Source organism: Oreochromis aureus, linkage group 23, assembly GCF_013358895.1.
Source record: "Oreochromis aureus strain Israel breed Guangdong linkage group 23, ZZ_aureus, whole genome shotgun sequence".
NCBI lineage: Eukaryota > Metazoa > Chordata > Actinopteri > Cichliformes > Cichlidae > Oreochromis > Oreochromis aureus.
This window is the reverse complement of record NC_052963.1, coordinates 17,445,414-17,465,787: the sequence shown is the minus strand read 5'-3', so window position 1 is coordinate 17,465,787 and position 20,374 is coordinate 17,445,414. Positions and strand designations below refer to the sequence as shown.

Below are 20,374 nucleotides of genomic sequence, written 5' to 3'. Positions count from 1 at the left end.
ATCCCTGATTATGTGTTGGCAGGGAAAAAAAAGACTTAATCTCCACAGCAAATAATAACCAACAAAAAGGGTTTCGGGACCATTGTTTAAAATCTTCACGTTTAGGCACGTTTAGCCTACAACTTAATGGTGCAAAAACATAGTAATAAAAACACTGAAACTAGAGAGACAACTTTAACATTATAGGGCCCAGATACATATTTTCTCATCTTCGTCTTTCGGCTGCTCCCTTTAAGGTCGCCACATCATCTTCTTCCATCTCACCCTATCACTTGTATTCCTCGCTGTCACATCAGCCCTCTGCATGTCTTTTTCTACATTCATGAATCTTCTCTGTAGTCTTCCTCTTTTCCTCCTGCATGGCAGCTCCATCTTCAACATCCTATATCCAATATATCGACCATCCCTGTCCAAAGCAAGTCTGTTACTTCATCTTTCTAAGTCATCTCCACACACTCAGAACATGCTGTCTCTTTCACCTCTCTTCTGCACAGTCCATTGCTTTGGATGATTGACCTGGTTGCTCCTCGCAGCTTCACCTTTCCACCTGTCTCTCATTCAGTCACGTGTTTTGTCTTACTTCTACTGGTTTTCATTCCTCTTCTCTTCAGAGCATGCCTCCACCTTTCCAGGCTCTCTTCCACTTGTTCCCTACTTTTACTGTGATGCAAACATCACAGTCATGAAGACTCTAGCATGACCTCATCTGTCAGCCTGTCCATGGACATTGCAAAGAAAGTTTCTCAGAGCCAGTCCCTGATTAATTCCACCCCCACCCTGAAGCCATCTGTCATTCCTACCGTACTGTACCTACCTCACCACTGTCTCACGGTCCTCAAACATGTCCTGCACCAGCCTCACATACTTCTCTGTCACTCCTGACTTCCTCATGCATCACCATTGTGCCTCTCTTGGTATCCTATCAACTGCTCGAGATCCACACACAGAGTGTAATTCCTTCTGCCCTTCGCTAAACTTCTCCATCAACACTCTCAAAGTAAACATCACATCTGTAGTGCTGTACTGCTGCTCACTCATTATCACTCCTCTTCTAAATCTAGCTTCCGCAACTCTTTCCCATAGCCTCATGGTGTGGCTCATCAGCTCTATGCCTCTGTAGTTGCTACAGTTATGAACATCTGCTTAGGTCCATATAGTATGTTGAAAACCTCACAATTAAGACTGAAGAGAATGTAATTTGTCAGTTTGCTTGGGAAGAAATGAACAGTGATTAGCAGCGTAAGTTGCTGTAAGTGCCATGAAAGTAAATTTTATTCCAGACTCTAGGAGAGGGTCGTGAGCTGTTATGAATGTCCATGTATGAAAGTGTTTTGGCAGTTCATGCAACACCGTGAGCCTGTCTTTTAGATATTCAACAATCAGCTGTAAGGGAGTGTAAGGATATGTGTCTAGGAACAGCACCTCAGCCTCTGTCATTAACATCAGCACGATAGCTGTGCACCAGGAGCTTCATGGCATGGGTTCCATTGCCAAGCAGCTCCTCTAAGTGTAATGTGTAGATCGCCCAGATCCTTTGTAGATATCATATAAGTTGTTTCAAAGTTCCACTGTAAGGTTAATACTTTTCCGTTATTAGACTATTAGATGAAATTTAGTTTCTCTTTTTCTCTCTGACAAGGTGGTAAAAGAGAAAGTCAGCCTTCTCTCTCCATCTTCTTTCTTTATGTGAAAAACATTGTGTGTACATAGATGTGGAGGAAAAAAAGGCAAGTTGGAAATAATTGTGTGTATCTGACAGTTGTGGTGTGGTGTTTGTGCACATGCGTGTGTGTGTGTGTGCGCGCGCGCGCTGGCTGCTTCTGATGGATCAGTGATTAAATAAATCATAGTAACCTTTCCTGTAACCTTTCCCCCTCCCTCCCCAGCCCCTGTATGACCTTACAAGACCCACACACATTAAAGACTCTTCTCCTCTCCTTCATCTCCCCCTCTTCCTACTGTAAGTCCCCCCTCCTTATTCTTCATCTTTTTTTTACATAACTCTCTTTCTCTGTCTCGCTTCCTTTTTACTTTGTGTAGTTAAATAATGTCATATTAGTATTACACAAATTGCTCTTTAACCTTTTATAGTAAATATTAAAGGCATATCCCAAAAACTGAAACGTTTCGTCTTAAGAAGTCACTTGGATGAGTGATTAAACATTTATCTCACTGAAAACGCTACATCCAGATGAACAGAATCAACTTTTTGGGATTTCCTTACCTGGATGATTGAGCATGCACGAATACATTAAAAAATATATAACTTACTTTTATTACTTTATTTATTTTATTCCTTTATATTATTTACTTTTGTTACTTTGTTACTTTATGTTACTTAAATAATCAGGCCCCATCTTATCTTAATGACCTTGTAGTACCATATCACCCCATTAGAGCACTTCGCTCTCGCACTGCAGGCCTACTTGTTGTTCCTAGAGCAGGGGTGTCAAACTCAAATACACAGTGGGCCAAAATTCAAAACTGGAACAAAGTCACGGGCTAACGTTAATATTTATTGAAATATATTTATTCCTCCAGATATAAGAATGAATCTTTTCTTATGGACTCAAACACATTTTGCTGAAAAACTGAATATGGAACAAACAAAGCTTAATACTAAACAATATATATATTAGCTGTATAATACCAGTAGGCCAGCTCTAATAGTAATTTGGTATGGCTTCGCGGGCCAAATGTAATTGGGCCAGAGTTTGACACCTATGTCCTAGAGTATTTAAAAGTAGAATGGGAGGCAGAGCCTTCAGTTTTCAGGCCCCTCTTCTGTGGAACCAGCTTCCAGTTTGTATTCAGGAGACAGACACTATCTCTACTTTTAAGATTAGGCTTAAAACTTTCCTTTTTGCTAAAGCACATAGTTAGGTCTGGACCAGGTGACCCTGAATCCTCCCTTAGTTATGCTGCAGTAGGCATAGGCTGCTGGGGGATTCCCATGATGCATTGAGTTTCTCCTTTCCAGTCACCTTTCTCACTGACTATGTGTTAATAGACCTCTCTGCATTGACTCGTACCTGCTATTAATCTGTCTCTCTTCCACAGCATGTCTTCTATCTTGTCTTCCTTCTCTCACCCCAACCGGTCGCAGCAGATGGCCGCCCCTCCCTGAGCCTGGTTCTGCTGGAGGTTTCTTCCTGTTAAAAGGGAGTTTTTCCTTCCCACTGTCGCCAAAGTGCTTGCTCATAGGGGGTCATATGATTGTTGGGTTTTTTTCTGTATGTATTATTGTAGGGTCTACCTTACAATATAAAGCGTCTTGAGGCGACTGTTGTTGTGATTTGGCGCTATATAAATAAAATTTAATTGAATTGAAATTAATATTATTTACAACACTTTGTGTTGTTTTTATTTTTTTCCTTTTGTTACTTTTTTACCTACTCTATGTTACTTACTTTGTTTTTTGTTACTTTGTTATTTTAATGGTACTTTTAATACTGACTATCTCTTTAAGCTTTATCCTATTTAACCACCTGAGTGTGGAGATAGCGTTCTTCCTATGTGAATAACAAAATGATGTTGCATAATTTTTACATTGTAATAACAAGGTATCGTGTTTGCATCACAGTGACAGTGTAACAACCAACATTTAACAAGATAATTTCTTGACTGTGGTTGGGTAGACCTCTGAACCCCCACAAGCAAAACGGTTCCTTTCTTTTAGCATTAATCTGTGTGTGGTTGTCTGTGTGTTTTTATGATCTTTAAGATCTGGAGGTTCAAACGGCTATTCTCACCACGCCTTGCCACTGAACTCACCAAGAGGTCGCTGAGACACCACAATGTGCATGAATGTGTTCATACAAGTTAAATGTGTTTGTGTGTGTGCGAGCTGACTCCCTGATCTCCTGCTCTAATACCCTGAGGACCTTTGGTTCCTTAACTGTAGGAGGTCCTAAGCAACCCACCCACACACCCACATAGAAATGCACACTGTGCACACATGCTCACACATCTTCATAGGATATCAAAGATTAGACATCAATCATTCTCACCTCTTGAAGTCTTGAAGAACGAGCACCTCATATGAAAGGTCAGCACACACCTGGAGAGTTAGATGAAATCAATATGCAATGATGAAGGCGAGGATGAGGGAAGAGGTTGGTAAAAATGATGAAAACAAAGAGGCAGAAATAGTAAATACAAGCAGAAGGAGAAAATCTCTAGTGATTCTTTTACAAACTTGCAGATAACTCGTTTGACTCACATTAATGGTGTTCTTTCAGGGGGCTTTTCTATGCTTTTGGTGGCCAAAGAAGAAAAAAACTGTCAGTCAGTTTTGGGTGAAATTTGGCAATACCAGCTCCTGCGATAGAGTTGTAGGTCTAGACCGATGCAGAGCCACCACACATGCTCTAACTTGAGATGTTTGCGCAACTGTACATAACAGATCAAACACATTGCCACTTTTTCCACTTACTTTGTCATAACTTTTAATTGCAGGTGCATCAATAATAGATGCATTTCTCTTCTGCTGGTTTGAACTTTAGAGCCTTTCTGTTGTGCTGAACTTTGTTTGGCCTGGAGTGGCGAGTAACTGATTGAGATAGGAACAGGGAGGCTTATCTCTGGATGCTTGGTGTTTGGATACGTATGATGTCAGACCAGTTCTCATAATGCTTTCTAGGCTGCGTGTACTGATAAGCTTTGGGATCTGGAGAAGGTAGAGACATACGTAGGTAGCACACAAGACACAATTGAAATTGGAGCAAGAGAAAGGGCCAGTTTGTGTTTGTTTGTTCAAGTGTGCGCTTGCGTGTGTGATGTTCTTCTACGCTGAGCCTACTTTAGCTCACCGTACTCCCTGAGCAGTGACCGGAGCACTAAGCCCCCCGTCCAAGCACTTGGAAACTGGAACGAGGCGAGGAGAAAGAGAGGATGGATGGGAAAGAAAGAGAGCGATGCGATGGAGGAGAAAAAGGATGGAGCGCAAAGAAAGAGAGGACAGGAGAAGAGTGGAGGCAGCGACAGAGCAGCAGCACATGGAACGGCACAAAAAGGAAAGAACTGACGATCGAATGGAACCAAACGAAAGGAGGAGAAGTGTTGGATTGAGGGATGAGAGGGAAGGCGAGGCCACCTCTTCTTCTCCCTCTCCTCTTCTCGTCCCTTCTCTTCCCCCCCGTGAGAATGTGTGTGCGTGTGTGTGTTTTCTTCCTCGTCAGATCTGCCACGCTTTCATTCGCACACAAAGACGGCACGTAGACATACCTGGCACAGGGGGACGTGAAGGAGCTGGCAGAGGCGCGTGTATGTGAGAAAGAGACAGATAAAGAGACACTGGCTCACCTGCCTGGCAGAGAAGGGTGCCTGTTAGAGGATGGCCTGTCTGTCTGAGATGTCCCACTTAACACTGACACACACATGCACACACATGCTTAACCCACTCAACTCTAGCATGAGATTTCTTACTTTCTTTTTTTCGTTGCTGCTGCTCTCTCCTCCTCAGTCTCTTTCATTATATCATATATTTAAATGCACACTGCATCTGCTTGACATTACTGCCTGAGTGCAAATATTGTAGTTATCAATGTTTTGATATACATTTGAAATCAATTTAAAATATATAGTACCTGCCTAAGGATCTGGTGACTTTTCAAATACCATAATCATCAGGTTAAGATTTCAGTTAATTCAATACTTTATTTTTGCATTGTATTAATTTCTAATTAGTAAATATTAAAGTATAGTAAATATAACTGCTAACAAGTCAAACTCTTACCGGGTCTCAATTTGGACATGAGCTGTGATTACTGACAACTATTTATGCTAACATGCTCAGGTGAGTAGCCTCTCTGCCTCTGCCTCCTGCTCCTTTTTGCCTTCCCTTTCTGGTCTCAGCATTTCATGTTCTCCATAAAACAGACCATGAGAACCTATTCTGTCAGTGCAGAATAGGTTACCTGTCAAAGATGGGAATTGTCAATTTAGATATATCCTTGGATATATTTTCTAGAGCGAACAAGCGGGACCCTGAGGTGTCAGTGGCAGAGAGGCCAATCTCATCCTTCTGGAAACAACTAAAATGATTTCTTGGATTCTTCAACTTCTACAGGAGATTCATGTGGAATTAGAGCCAGGCAGCTACACCACTCACCACATTCACCTCAACTTCTAAATCTTTCTTTGGGAGATTCAGACTCAGATCTGACTGTCCCGGTTCACTGATGAAACCTGATGCTCTTTACTGTCAGTTTTCCTCAGAAGATGACTTCTAAGTTGAACTGGACCGTGGCTCTGTTGGATCATCTCGTCTTCAATCCACTCATGAGTTATCCACTGGGCCCACACCTCAAAATGTGCCTGGTATCACAGGATAAGTCACACCATCACCCTCAACACTTTTTTGTGGCTATTCCTAGATAAGAATGTGACAGAATATGTAGCTGCAACTAGAAATAAGAACAGCTCTCAACCACCAGCTGCTCTGCTCCAACCTTTACCTGTTCCCAGTCACCCTTGGTCTTATATACATTTCATTCCTGGTGTTCCTCTTTCTAATGGTAATAATGTCACCTTAACAATAATTGACAGATTCTGTAAGGCGGCTTACTTTGCAGCTTTAACCAAACTCTCCAATTCATATCTCAAGTAAAAAAATAAACAAAATTAGCTACTTTCAGCTGCTCTCTTAGTCACCAGGTACCCTTCCTGATCTGTTCCCCAAAGGATTTATGTCTCCCCCCCGCTTGTTAAATAAATGTGTAAACCACTACACTGATGACCCACTTCAACTCATATCTCAAGTATGGAAAGCTTTTTGTGAGGCACTGGGAGTGAATGTCAATCTATCTTCTGGGTTCCATCTGTAGACTAATGGTCAAACAGCAAGAGCAAATCAAGAGCTTGAAGCTGCTTTAAGACATAGTTTCCCCCAACTCTGCTTCCTGGAGTTTGTAGCCTTGATGGATGTCTTCTGTAGCCAGGCTTTGTTAACCTTCTCTTTTTCTAGTCCAGGAGGGAGAAGCAGTGGGATCCTCCATCCAGCATGATCTTTAACGCTGCCTCTGAGTCTGGAAACTGTGCAAAGCTACCCTCCTTAGAACTGTGGGCCAGAATCAGCACCTGGCAAATTGGTGGAGGACCCCAGCCCTGCACTACACACAGGTCAGAAGTGTCTCCTACAAAATCTCTCTCCAATCCATCTTCCTCAGTTTTTTAAGGACAAGAAAGTCTGGGTCTGTGGAAGCAGGAACACAAAAAAGGATGTTCCATAGTTTGAATCTCATCTTGGGTCTTTCTGTGTTGAGTCTGCGTGTTTTCAGCTTCCACAGTCCAAAGATAAGCATGGGTGAGGTGTGAATATGAGTCTGAACGGTGTCTGTCTGTCTGTGTTAGCCCTGTGACAGAGTGGAAATCTGTCTAAGGAGTACCCCGCCTTTCACCCTTTGGCAGCTGGGATAGGCTCCAGACCCCTGTGACCCTGAATCAGATAAGCGTAAGAAAAAAAAAGTTGTTGAGTGCTTTTTAGTAGTATTTTAACAAGAGTTTTAACACTGGCAAGAAAAATACTTCAGAAGGCACAAACAAGGCCATTTAGTAAATGATTGCAGCACTTAATAAAAAGGAACTGAGTTAAACGTGATTGATTCATTCTCACAGGGAGAGATTTATTTTTGTAATACAATTTATGTGCACATAATTTCCTTTCCTTTTTGTTAAGCAGAAGAGTTTTTTTAAATCATGGGGGGGGGGGAATTGGCTAAAAAGTCAAATTGCCACCCAACAGCTGCAGCAGAATGAGTTTTGACGCCGGAGTGAAAATGTGTCCATGCTAAAGAAATTGGAGGGGTCTGCAATGCAACACAAACAAACAATAAACAAGGAAGCAAACAAATTGACGCACACACGAATAAGCACACACACACACACACGCAGCAATCGGCTATGCTGCAATTAGCTTGTTTTAAAGGAAACAAATAACAGTAATTTCAACAGAACAGCAGCCATAACAATTCACCCCTGGAGGGGATCAGCAATTTGAACACACACACTGGAGAACAGGATACATTCACACACAGGGATCCACACACACACACACACACGCTGTCAAGTATGCACATGCAAGTGCAGTCATATTCAAATCCAGCAGACAGACAGACACACTCACGATGCACATGCATGCTCACACACACACACACACACACACCTCCATTAAGTGTACTTGAGAGCGGCAGAGAGGGTCAGCTCAGTGTCTGAGTTATTACGCTACTTTGTTCTGCCTCAGTGGGAAGGCTGCACCCCGCACACACACATGCACAAAAAGAATTATTATCACCCATCAACACTCAAGGTGCAAATATAAAAGGGTTGCTTTGATAATGGATTGAAAGAGATGAATAAAAGAATGGGTAAAAAAGAAAAAAGATGGATGAATAAATGCAGAGAGAGAGAGAGAGAAAGTGTCTGGTAGCTGTTTCTTTGCTCGTGTGCAGAAGTTTGCAGCTGGCTGGCGAAACCGCACTCCCTCTTTCTGTTTCCCCCACCTCTCCGTCCATCTATGTATCCCTTCCTCTCTGTCTGGGCATTCAACAATGGCACGAAACATCTGTGACTACCAGGTAATTACGGCTGAGCCAAAACAGTGGGCAGTGCCGCGCCGCTGAGCTACGACACCCCGCAATTAGCCCTGCATCTCCATCTCCCCTCGCTCTGCTGCTCCCCTGATGGCCAGCGTATTATCTCTCTGAAGAGACCCGGGAGACAGAGGAGAGTGGAGAGGGAAAATAGACAGATGAGTGGTCTCAGAGGTACACGAGTGATAGGAGAGGAGGACAGCCACACCACCAGAACTGTCCATCCAAGCAAGTCATGTTTCCTCTTTCTTTGGCCTCCTTTGGATACTCATAAAAATTGCTTTTTTAAAGCTATAATTTAACATGCAGTTGATATATGGGTTTAATTGAACTTTGACACTCAAAATGAGAAGGCCTCACATCTCTGAGAAGGTTCAGAGAAAGATGGGATTGAGGAAATGCTGATTGTATTACTGTGTGATGAACATGGAGGAACCTTTTGCAGGTCTTACCAGTATGACCATGCACAAAACAAAACAAAACAACAAAACAAAACAAAACAAAACAAAACAAAACAAAACAAAACAAAACAAAACAAATGGTTTGTGTTTCCAGAGGGAGCTCAATGAAATCTGATAAAATTGCCTCAACTGATGTCAGTCGAGTCAGCATCAGTTCTGACAATTACAAGTTTGATGAGGGGAAAAATGGGGGTGTGGTTTTGAAGAAGTGAGAATACCAGAGTCTCAAAACCATAAACCAGCAGCAGCTTGATTCTATAGTAGCCACTAATACTGTAAAGTATTAGTGGCTACTTCTATTCTTTCTGTCTTGCTGTATACTGCTACAGTGCTGGATCCTCACTGACCTCAAATAGTGTGGTTAGTGTATATAGAAGCTCAAAAGGCTTCGGGTCAGGCCTCAGATTCCTCTGAACGATCAGTTTTTTACACTCTTGATTATGTGATTCTGTGGGTCATTTCGAGCGCAGAGCTTTGGCTGAGAGGACAAAAGCCTCTCCCACCTACTGTTCAACACCTGTTGTTTGCAAGTGACAGGTAATCTTAGGGTATTTTTAGTTTAGTTCAGACTTGCAGCGTACACCTGGTAGCTGGCTCGGATCGAGGTCAGATCATCGTTTAGAACCGGACAGAGACCATCTGGGGTGGTTGTTTTGTTCGACACCCAACTACAATTACGGTGTTCACATCTGCACAAATGAGCAACACCAAGCCACAGAATGATTTAAACAGACTAAACAGTGCAGATGTGATAACACCCTTAAAGGGAGGGAGGCCTTAAAGGCAGACAAGATAAAACAGCTTGTTTCAGACAGTGGACCAACTGAAGGGCTTCTCCCAGACTTAGTAAAAGATAAATAAGGGTTCACAGGTACTTCATATATGTGCTACAATGTTTTATTATATTTTTGTGTGTTCACAATCAAAAACATCCCTTGCATGTCATTTCAGCTCCTGCTACACCCACCCAGTTACACCCACCTGTTGCTGTTTCCCCATCAGTTCTGTGTTTTAAAGTCATACAGGGGTTTTGCCTGTTTTTGAATCTTACTTTGAATTCTGCTAAAGTATTCAACTGCTCTGCCTTTCAGTCAGATTCTTACCTTACAGGAAGTACAGTGCAGTAGAACTTTGACTCTTTAAAAACTCAAACTAAAATCTGGTGTATTGTAAGTTGGTGGCAAGTTAGTGAAAAAAATCCTTAATCACACTTGTTTTGGAATGGAAAACTTTTTCATTTTTAGTAAGTGTAAATGAACAAATGGTCTTATTCTGTAATATAACCAAGTCTGCCTGAATATTTTGGAAAAGACTGAAAAAATGATCCTTTAAGTCTGAATCTATCACAAGTGTTTTAACCAGGAGACTGTGCTTCATGTCCCATTTGGACACTTTGTTCTGCTTTGGTTTTCTGGCTTAGGGATCAAAAAATACTATTTTTAGGGTTAGAAAAATATGATTTGGATCCAGAACAGGTGTCACAGTGTGGTGAGTGACCTTGCTCAAATCTCTGAGAAGTCATTGTCAGTGTTTGACAACCTGGAAACAAGGACAGTCTGACCGATTCGATCTTAACCGGAACGTTCGTTCAGCCAATGTTACAGAACTTTAAACTTCTTTTAAGCATTTTTAAATCTTAAATAAATTTATCTTCATATCAAAGTATGTTTGGCACTTGGATAAAAACATAGTTAGGCAGAAATGTCCTTGTTTTATCACAGCCTATATCCCATATAACTACCAGCATACAGGCCTTGTTAAATAAGGATCTAATCCTAACTAAGACAGGGAATGGAAGCAGTTGGGAAAACTCAGTAGTTTAGCAGTTCAAATCCCGGGGGTCAGCTTCCCTCGCCTTCTCACATTTACCATCCACTGTGCCTTCATTACATGTTTTTGATGGGTGGGTGCACGAGCGTGCATACACATTAACACGTGTCATTATGTGTCTGCGTTAGCTCTCCCCTGTTTGCGCATTAGCTGGCTTTTGCATGTGCACCCCGAGTGCGTATGTGTGTTTCTGACTGCGGGTGCATTTTATGATGTGTACTTTTTTTCTCTTCTTAGTCCAGGAGTCCCCGTCAGGACCCCTAGGCTTCCCTGTGCCTGCCTGCCAAAAACGTCTGCATCTCCTGGACCCCCTCGAGGCAGGGGACAGCCAAATGTCACTTGGACCCTCTACAGAGTGGTGAGAGGAGGACAGGAAGAGGCCAGTGGGTAGAGGGGGGAGGGAGGGAAGAGGAGGAAGGAGGAGAGGGGGAAGAACTCAATGAGAGGGAGACGGAAGTTTAGGAGGAGATACCAGGATATGCGGCATGACCAAAGAGTCTCAGATGAAAATTGGGTGGAATTAGTGAGATCCTAATTGACTTATATAATAAATAAATGTAATATTAAATACTAGAGACTCTTGGAGCAACATGTTACAGTCAGCACCACCTACATAAGGCATTTAACTGCAATCTTTTAGATCCAAAATTCTCTTTCCAAGACTTTTCTCTTAGATCTTTAGTCCAGTATATGGGGATTCTAGTCATGTGAACAAAAATGAACACCTCTTTATTACTAATATACATCACAGAACTGGTTTTAAACCATTTAAATGTTCAGAGTTTATTTTGATAAGTTCTTAATAAAATCAGTTATCTTTTACTGAGCTGCTGATCGGTTTTAATAAGTCCTTGAACTGATTTCTCACCTATACTTTTTTCCTGTGTGGCAGCTATAAACTAAAGCACAGTGACTAAGCTTGCATGAGAAATGTCAACCAGTACTTTTCACAGTGATTGTTTTTTAACTGTTACACGCTAATGCAACTGAAGGGCCTGTTGCTATCACAGATACATCCGTATCCATGTATATGTTGTCCAATATGCACAAGTATAATACACATAAACAATCACTCAAAATTAACAATTTTCTCAAACTCGAACATACTGTTTAAACTGCCTGTGCATCTTTGTGAAAAATCGATGGATAAAAATCGATTCTGTCTCAACTTTAACACATTTGGTTTCAAAATCATTTCTTAAAACTCATGTTTTGGTAGTTAACACTCACGTGTCAGGTGTTTGAGCTTGCTTTTACATCCTTACTGACCAAGATCAACCAACATGTTTCTGAAATTATCACTTACTCAGTAAAAAATGTATTTATCATTATTATTATTATTTGTATTATTCGATGTACCAGGAGAGTACAATAAAAAAAAATAGGGCATGAGGTTACTACCAGCATTAATGCAGTGCCTGGCCTCATACGTACAGAAGAGGATTACAGCCGCTGAAAAACAAACAATAAATACATATATAATATTTAGGTCATCCTCTGATTGAGAATTCTGAGGGGAAAAATGAATTCTGAACCTTTTTTCCCCCAATTTTCACTCTAATAATATATTTTCTCCAAACTAGAAAAAAAAGGTCTAAATTCTAAGATTAGTCTTTTTTCCCCGAAACGTTTCTTTAATCTTTAATCTCACAATTACAATTTTTTTTCTCAGAACTATTAAAAAAAATTCAGAATCCTGAGAATAAAGTCGGAATTCCCTGAATAAATTGTTATTCAGAATTCTGACTTTTTAAAAAATCTGAACTATGAGGAAAAAAAAACAAAACAGAATTCTGATATTAAAGTCAGAATAATGGGGGGGGGGGCGCCAAAAATATTATTTTTAGCGGCTCTACTCGTCTTCCATACATACATCGCAGACATGTTGAAAACAATTTAAAGCCAGTTTTTTTTTGCCTGATTAGTACCTGTTTTGATCCTTTTTAGTGTGTAAGTGATTACAAGTGATGCTATACTCAGCATCACATCCACAGTGCTTTAATATTTCTACTGAAGAAGACTCTTTCAGGTTGTCATAAAAAGGACACTTTAAAAAAAAATTTTTTTTAAGAAATTCTCCATTCTTCAAATTCTTCCATTTCTTATTTCTTCCTCGTTCCTCTCAGCCAATCCCAGACTGCATGTGCTGTTTATGTGACTGTGTGCGCGTTGATCCCCGTCCTTGTATGGAAGACAAATAGAAGACAAGGACGAGATGTCCAGCTCCCTCACACACAGAACATTTATTCATACACTAGACCGAGAACAATATAAATCTCATCTTTTTTTAATAGAAAACACTTGGGTCAAGTGTGTCTGTATTAATGAAGAAATTATTAAAAAAAAAAAAAAACGCCTTATTTTGGGTTACAACCGCAGGAATGAAAGCACACACACAAAGTGTCTTGCTCACAAGTCTCATGTGTGTCCTGTCACACTGGGGGACATACAGTATCGAACACGGATGTACGCGGAGCATGAATACAAACAACAGAACGTCCTTCATGCTTTTATTCCTGATTGATATAACATCAGCGTATGTTCTGCATTGATTATGGGTCAGGTCCTCGGAGGGAAAAAAGAGAGAGACTTTTTATTTTAGTGAAGTAATAACTTCATAAAACATGGATAACTGAAATGAGGTTGTGTAGCTCTTCTTATTAAACACAGTCACATATCAGCTTAACTGAAATCTGTTGCAATCCCAGACCGTAGCCTTTAATAGGGACGCTCTGTCTGACAGAATTCCCGAATAACGTCACATCGGGGAAAAAAGACCTGCTAACTTAGAATTAGGAATAAGAGCGAGCGTGTAATTAAACGAGTTGTCATTCATTTACAATCCAATGCATATTCAAGCAGGCGTGCACACGAGAAAAGGATGAACTGGCTGTAACTAGCAGCTAGCTCTCCAAACAGCACCTACACTGCAATTACTGATGAGAGATAGGTGCATGCGTGTGTGCATATATGTGTGTGTGTGGATCTGCTAAGTTAATGGCTGCGTGGACGCGACAGTCTAAATGTTTTCATCTGTAACGTTTTATCCCGGTTCAACTCACTCTGCCACTGTCACGCAGTAAACACACACTCGAGCAGCGAGGATGGAAGGAATGGGGAGAGAGAGAGAGAGAAAATTACCCGCTAGCTCAAGTTCATTTTCCACGCCAGGTAGTTTTCCAGAATTCTGAGAATTTCGTTCCACTTTTTTTGATTATCGATCGCTGTGAAAAAACAATTATGAGAAAAGCTGATGTTGGAACTGGAACAAATGGAGAGGAGCTGGAAGGATTGAGCAGACTTAAAACAGCGCACTGGGCCTTTCCATGGTGCAATTGAGCTACATTTTTAAATATAATATATCTAGTTAATGGATTATTAGCGACAGTGAGGTTGATCTACAGCCTGTTTGCATCAACGCATCTACGGTGCGTCATTTCCTGAGCTTTAAATCAGGAGGGTCAAGATCAGAAAAACATCTGCAGGTCGCCTGATGTGTCACGCAGAATTCAGCCCCAGTCGTTTAACAGGGGGCGGGGGTGAAAAACGCAGCTTTTAAGAGTATATAACAGTCTGATATTTCAAATATCCTCATTGGGTCATACTTTTAACTTGACCTCTTTGGTAGGAAGTTAGGGTTTTTAGATGCAAACTGAAATTCATTTTCTAATTCACATTAAGCATTTATCTGTTGTTTTTTTTCCCCCCTCTTCCTGAATTACCTTTTTTTCCTCTCTCTCTCTCTCTACTGAGTAACACAAAGGCCAACTCGTCAATACAAGTGAGGGACAGCAATGCAATCGCAAATGCTGAAAATCAGAAGAATTTGTTGGGTTTTTTTCTTCATTATGTGCCAGTAAAAGTGAATAAAATCAGCTATTAATGAAGCTATTCAAGACTAGGACTGGAGTAGCATGGCATACGCACCCCTAAACACACACACACTCGGATGCTCACTGAGTGCAAAATATTTGGCGTTGCCAATAAAAAGTTGAATAGTCTGTCTGGAATTCAGTTAAGCAGCGTTTTTTAATTTCGTTTATATTTATGAAAATATGCACAATTAAAGTGTACAAAGAGCCTCTTTTCATTATGTTTATCACCAAAGAATTCCTAATTAAGAAAAGGGGAGAGGCAGGGAATCATTATTAGGTGTTCACCTATCGCTCTCTTGTGGTTGCTTCACGCAACTACACCGGAGTCAAAGTTGAGGAGATGTTGCTTGGTGATGTTCCTCTGTTAGCTCCAGAGTTATTATTAAAACAGACAACTTTTTAAAAGCAGTTGACTTGCAGTCTTGTAGACATCCTGTCTTCTCGATAATCATGTCCATCAATGCCTTATAGGGAAGCTGTAATACAATTTTTTTTTTTTTTTTTACCAAACTAACAGATACTAAAATTAACCATATTTCCTCCATATTTTTACTTTATTTTAGTTAGCTTTCCAACCTCACAAAATCATTTCAATTACTTTTTCCCTTTTTTGTACTCTAGTTTAGTTTTAAGCTACCTATAATACCCTTAGTTAGCTCACTCAAACGAAATTGATAACTGAGTCTGCAGAGTTATACTTAAAAAAATACTTATATAAAATGTGCTTAATATTTTTAAAAAAAATAATAAGAAAGAAAGAAGAAATTCCTCTTTCTGATGCATAAAAACAAGCATTCACATACAAAACTTCACAAATAACAACTAAAATAAATGTTCTAAATTAATGAAGTACATTTAAAATGAAATTAATTTTAAAAAGGATATTAAATGTCTTGTAAATATTCAAGAATCTCGGGGAAAAAAATACTACTAAAATCGGTGAGAGCATATCAAACTATAATGGAATGCAGCCCTGGTGGCCTCAGGAGGACTCTACAGAGAAGGCCAAAAAAATCATTTTAATCAAAAATAAGTATATTTGTGCTTTTATAAAGCTTCACTCGTATTTGATTGGCACCACGCTGTTGTGTAACACGACTTAGCATGTTTTACTTAGTAATTTTTCTGTGGATAGTGGCCGTGAAGCGTTATGGTTTGGAATTCGGCCCCGATCTGCTCCGTTGCGTCCTACCAAAACAGGAAGTTTTCAAGAGTTTGGACCTGCAAGCTAGCCACCTAGCCTGCGGGGTACATTCGGAAATTACTATTAATTTTTAATTGTTTTAATCTAGTGGACAACCTGTCACGAACAGAAGTAACGTATACCTTTCTCAGCTGCTACTGGGAGTAAATATATCTATCGGCTTATGTTTGTGCTGTGTGGCTTAAACGCTGTGTCAGAAGTTAGAAGGTTAGCCGAGTAGCTAGCTCCTGAGCTAGCGTTAGCTTAGTCACGAAAGCCATCAGTTTGTACGGAGCCTGCCTGCCCTGTCAGACTGATTCTGTACGGTTAGCCACAGGGCTGGGCTTTGAATTACAGTCCAACCTGTCAGCTTTTCGTCTTTTACTTATCCAGTCCGGGCAGCTCACCAAGTGGCACCGTAACATGAAGTTATGGAGGAGCGGAAGCTAAAAAGAAAGAGTCCAAGGACTTCCACCAGCGCAGCGGCTCCGTCCGGTGGGTCTGGCCGGAAGAATAGCGCTTCCTCTGGAGGACGGCACCTTGGCTACACAGGGACTCACTCCAGCCAAAAGAACAAGAGCAGGAGGTAGTAACAGTGTAGTTACAATGTTTTAACATCTCAGTATTTTTCAGTTTTACCCAGGATTTACCGAACTGGGGTTGTTGACTTGTATTCACTCTGCCTGTATTTGCTTCTGCCTGTTTTAGGGGCGTGAAAGATAAACCCAGGTATCAGCAGGGTTTGGGTGGTAAAGCTAGTCAGAACCAGGGCCAGGCAACACCGATTGTCCAGCACTCTTTTCTCACAGATGTTTCAGATGTACAGGAGATGGAGAATGGTCTGCTCAGTCTCCTCAACGACTTCCACTCAGGGAAACTACAGGCATTTGGTAATTCACACTAAAAACATTTTCACCAGAGCACACACTGACATTCATATATCCAGTAATAGAAATCATCCTATACACTTAGAGAGACATGATTGGTACGGATAACTGAGGACTGTTTTTTGTCTTAGGCAATGAGTGCTCTATTGACCAAATGGAACATGTGAGAGAGATGCAGGAGAAGCTGGCACGCTTGCACTTTGACCTCTACGGTGAGGTGGATGAAATGCCCGAGGATCAGAGGAAAACAGCCTGCGACACCAACATGGACAAGTTGCTCCTTAATGTAAGGGCACCGTGACATAACTCATAAAATATTCTTTTCATAGCCCGTGGCATGCCGCCTGACAGTTTAACAGTGTTGCTGAATAATCCCTTCACTGATGTCATGTAACTACTCAGTATCCCCGTGAGGATTTAGCTGCTTATCCTCCGGCAAGTGTTAAACTCTTAAAGAGTTTAGTCAGCTGGCTTCATGCTGAACAGGATAAAGTCTGGAACATCATCCTGCAATCATTTTTTTGCATTCGTAGTGAAGTAAAAAATGTTATTTTTCTCTCCACAGCTGGAGGAGCTGAGTTCTTCCATGTATCCTTTGTCTTAGCCCTTAATAGGTTTGAAATAAGCTCATTCTTGTTTAACAGCTGCTGTAACCGTTGTATTTCTTGACATCGCTTCTCCAGTCAGAAACTGAATCTAGCCGACACACAAGAGATCCCGAGGACTGCGAGCGTGTGACTTCGGTCTTCCCAAGATTTCTCAATCAAATTTGAGCCGACTATTTCATTTATAGTACCTATGGGGGTCTGTAAGTATGGGGGGTTGAAACTGCCATAATCAATAAATGCAAAATAGCTATACATATATATATATATATATATATATATATATATATGTATATGCAATTAAATGAACCAAAATATAGTAAAAAATAATAATAACAATAATAATAAATTGACCATATATGGCATATTTGCTTTAAGTTGCTTTTGTACTTATTTACCTTTATATTCATTTTAACTTGCTGACTTACAAATGTGAAAGTTTTTACTCACTCATTTCCTCAAACATTTCTTTATGCATTTTTCTGTCACATATTGTGGCTGCCTTTAGCTAAAAGTCTGCACAATGAAGCAGAAATGCATAAACAAATGGGGAAAAAAAACAAAAAAAGTAAGTCTGGGGTTGAAAAAAATGGAATACGCATATATATACATAAATTATTAAGCATGCAGACATCTTTACTAAGTAAATGCTGAAGCAATTTAAAACAAATATCTAATTTAACATTTAATAAATAAATAAAATTTAAACAATGAAAGTAGTTTCTATATTTTTTAAATCTTTTTTGTACATTTAATGGCATATAATTCTTTTTTAAACAAATCATTAATTTATTTTTGATTTAGGTAGTTTCTAGCCTTCATATATAAGGTGTCAGCAGTGTTGATTGTATGTATTGCAGTGGAAATGGCAACAAAGCTGTTCACCAGCGTTCCCTGTTTGTACAGGGGGAGGGATGTATTGTAAGATAATCTCATAGGGATGCACCACATTACCCCCCCTTGTTTTTTTAACAATAGCTAATATTGAATGGAAATCTCTCTGGTCTGATCTTACTAAGACAGCAGGATGTTGACTTACCTGAGCCGTGGCTGTATCAAAGGGAGGTTTGTTCTCTGAGAGCTTTAGCTAATGTGCAGTATACTGTATTCTTTCTTTGGTGCATCCCTGTAATGTTTAAAGCCAAGCCGTAGTGTGTTCACTCATTTCCAAGCAGTTTAGATTTGCAATACATTGCTAACCAAAGTGATACCAATCACCTGAAAGTGAAATGATTGTAAACTTGCTCCTTTGACATTGATCAGACGTTGTATGTAGATCACTTGTGTTGCACTGATCTCCTCACAGTAAGAAACAGAGCTTGACTTTTCAAAGTCTAGGCATTAGTTTCTAATTGTTTCTCAGTATTAGAGCTTTAAACAACAGCATAGATTTAAAAATCCTTTAAACCAGCCAAAAATAACATAAGGACCCGGTGAGTACTGAGAATAGAGCAGTATGTTAATTCCAGTTTGCGATTTTTGCATATGATTTTTGCTGAGTGGACTTGGTCCATTTCAGTATATTTGCACATACCCATGCGACACACAGCATGCACTGCACACGTTATCACTGGTGTGTTGGTTTGACGCTGGAGAAGACTAAACAGTCCCAATGTTGTCATCACAAACAAGCCTTAATTTAATCATTTAATCATTTTTTGCCTTATTGGTTCTAAACTTTAAGTGACTTTAGGTGAGTTTAGGTTTGGATTCAGAGTTTTGATAAGATCATTTGATGCTGCTTTGATTGTAAATCCTTTTTTCTTTTTTTTTTCTTGGACACTGTATTTTAACCTATGTTTTGGGGTGTTTAACCTGTTTGTTTGTTTTGACTCAATAAAGTTCTCCGTCTGAATTTCTTGGTTGCAGCTGTAAAGTAAGATAATAGAGAAGTGAGTAAACAGGGTAATAACAGTACCTGGATTGGGGGAGGCGGAATTGATAGTTTTCCATTGTGCTCTTTTTACTATCCGGGTCTGCTTTTACTGTATTGGGAGTATGTTTGGGATCATTGGGATCATCTCCATGGAGGTACTTTTCTGCATTCAGCTCAAACCGTGACAGAGCCTCCACCGTGCTGTAGACACTCACTGTTGTACCTCTCTCCTGACTTTTAATGAATGTAGATTGGGGGTGGGGGGGTAACTGAGCAACTCTACCTCTGTTTATATGATGAACAGAAATATTAATACTTCCATCAAGTGAGAAAACAACAAAGTTTGGTAAAACCATAATTAAATTTTTGTCCTTTCGATGGGCAAAGGCTCTTAGGTTTTTGGATAAAGTATGCTTTATCGTCACTGCAGTATTAGAAAGCGAAATGTATATTCTTTGTAGTTTCATTTGCTATTCTATAGCCCAGTTTTCATCACGGAGCACTTGTGGTCGATTGACTGAAGAAGCTGTCCATGTTAAAAACAATAAATAATGTGTTAATGAATACAGTTTGTCTTTATTTGAAAAATTAAAAATATTTTAACAGACCGTTTTTTAGGTGATGTGCCACTTGTACAGGTTTCTAAGGGAATACTCTTTGATCCTCCAAGCATTAAAGTCTGAACCATGAATTAATTGTCAGAAAATTCTAAGTTTTTGAAAATGGAGTATTTATTGAAGCATTTGACAATTAAAAAACCCCCCGAAATAATGATAATTACATTTCCATATATGTATAATTTGTATAATATTTTTTCCAGACATTTTTTTGTTCCTTAAAAATGTATTGTGCAATCTTATGTAGGTTTTTTAGGGGGATTTAGGGGGTCGCATTTATGATGTACAGCTCTTAAAAGAACATGTATCAAATATGGCACACTAAGCCTTAAGGGGTTAAGTATAAAGCAAGTGTATCACTTGATGCTTTAATATGTGATTGCTTACATGTGAACCCTGCGTGTTTAATTATTAATGTGCAGGAGGCACGGGGATGTGCAGTGTGCAGG

General features: G+C 40.0%; 1 protein-coding gene across 1 annotated transcript; it reads left to right on the top strand.

Moving 5' to 3' along the window:
• Nucleotides 1-15,827: 15,827 nt before the first annotated feature.
• Nucleotides 15,828-19,287, top strand: ccdc28a (coiled-coil domain containing 28A). Its single transcript, XM_039607380.1, has 6 exons — nucleotides 15,828-16,072; nucleotides 16,334-16,526; nucleotides 16,649-16,830; nucleotides 16,959-17,113; nucleotides 17,393-17,415; nucleotides 17,511-19,287. The coding sequence occupies exons 2-6, from the start codon at nucleotides 16,372-16,374 to the stop codon at nucleotides 17,563-17,565; spliced, it is 570 nt and encodes a 189-aa protein (XP_039463314.1). The 5' UTR covers nucleotides 15,828-16,072; nucleotides 16,334-16,371; the 3' UTR covers nucleotides 17,566-19,287.
• The last annotated feature ends 1,087 nt before the right edge of the window (nucleotides 19,288-20,374 follow it).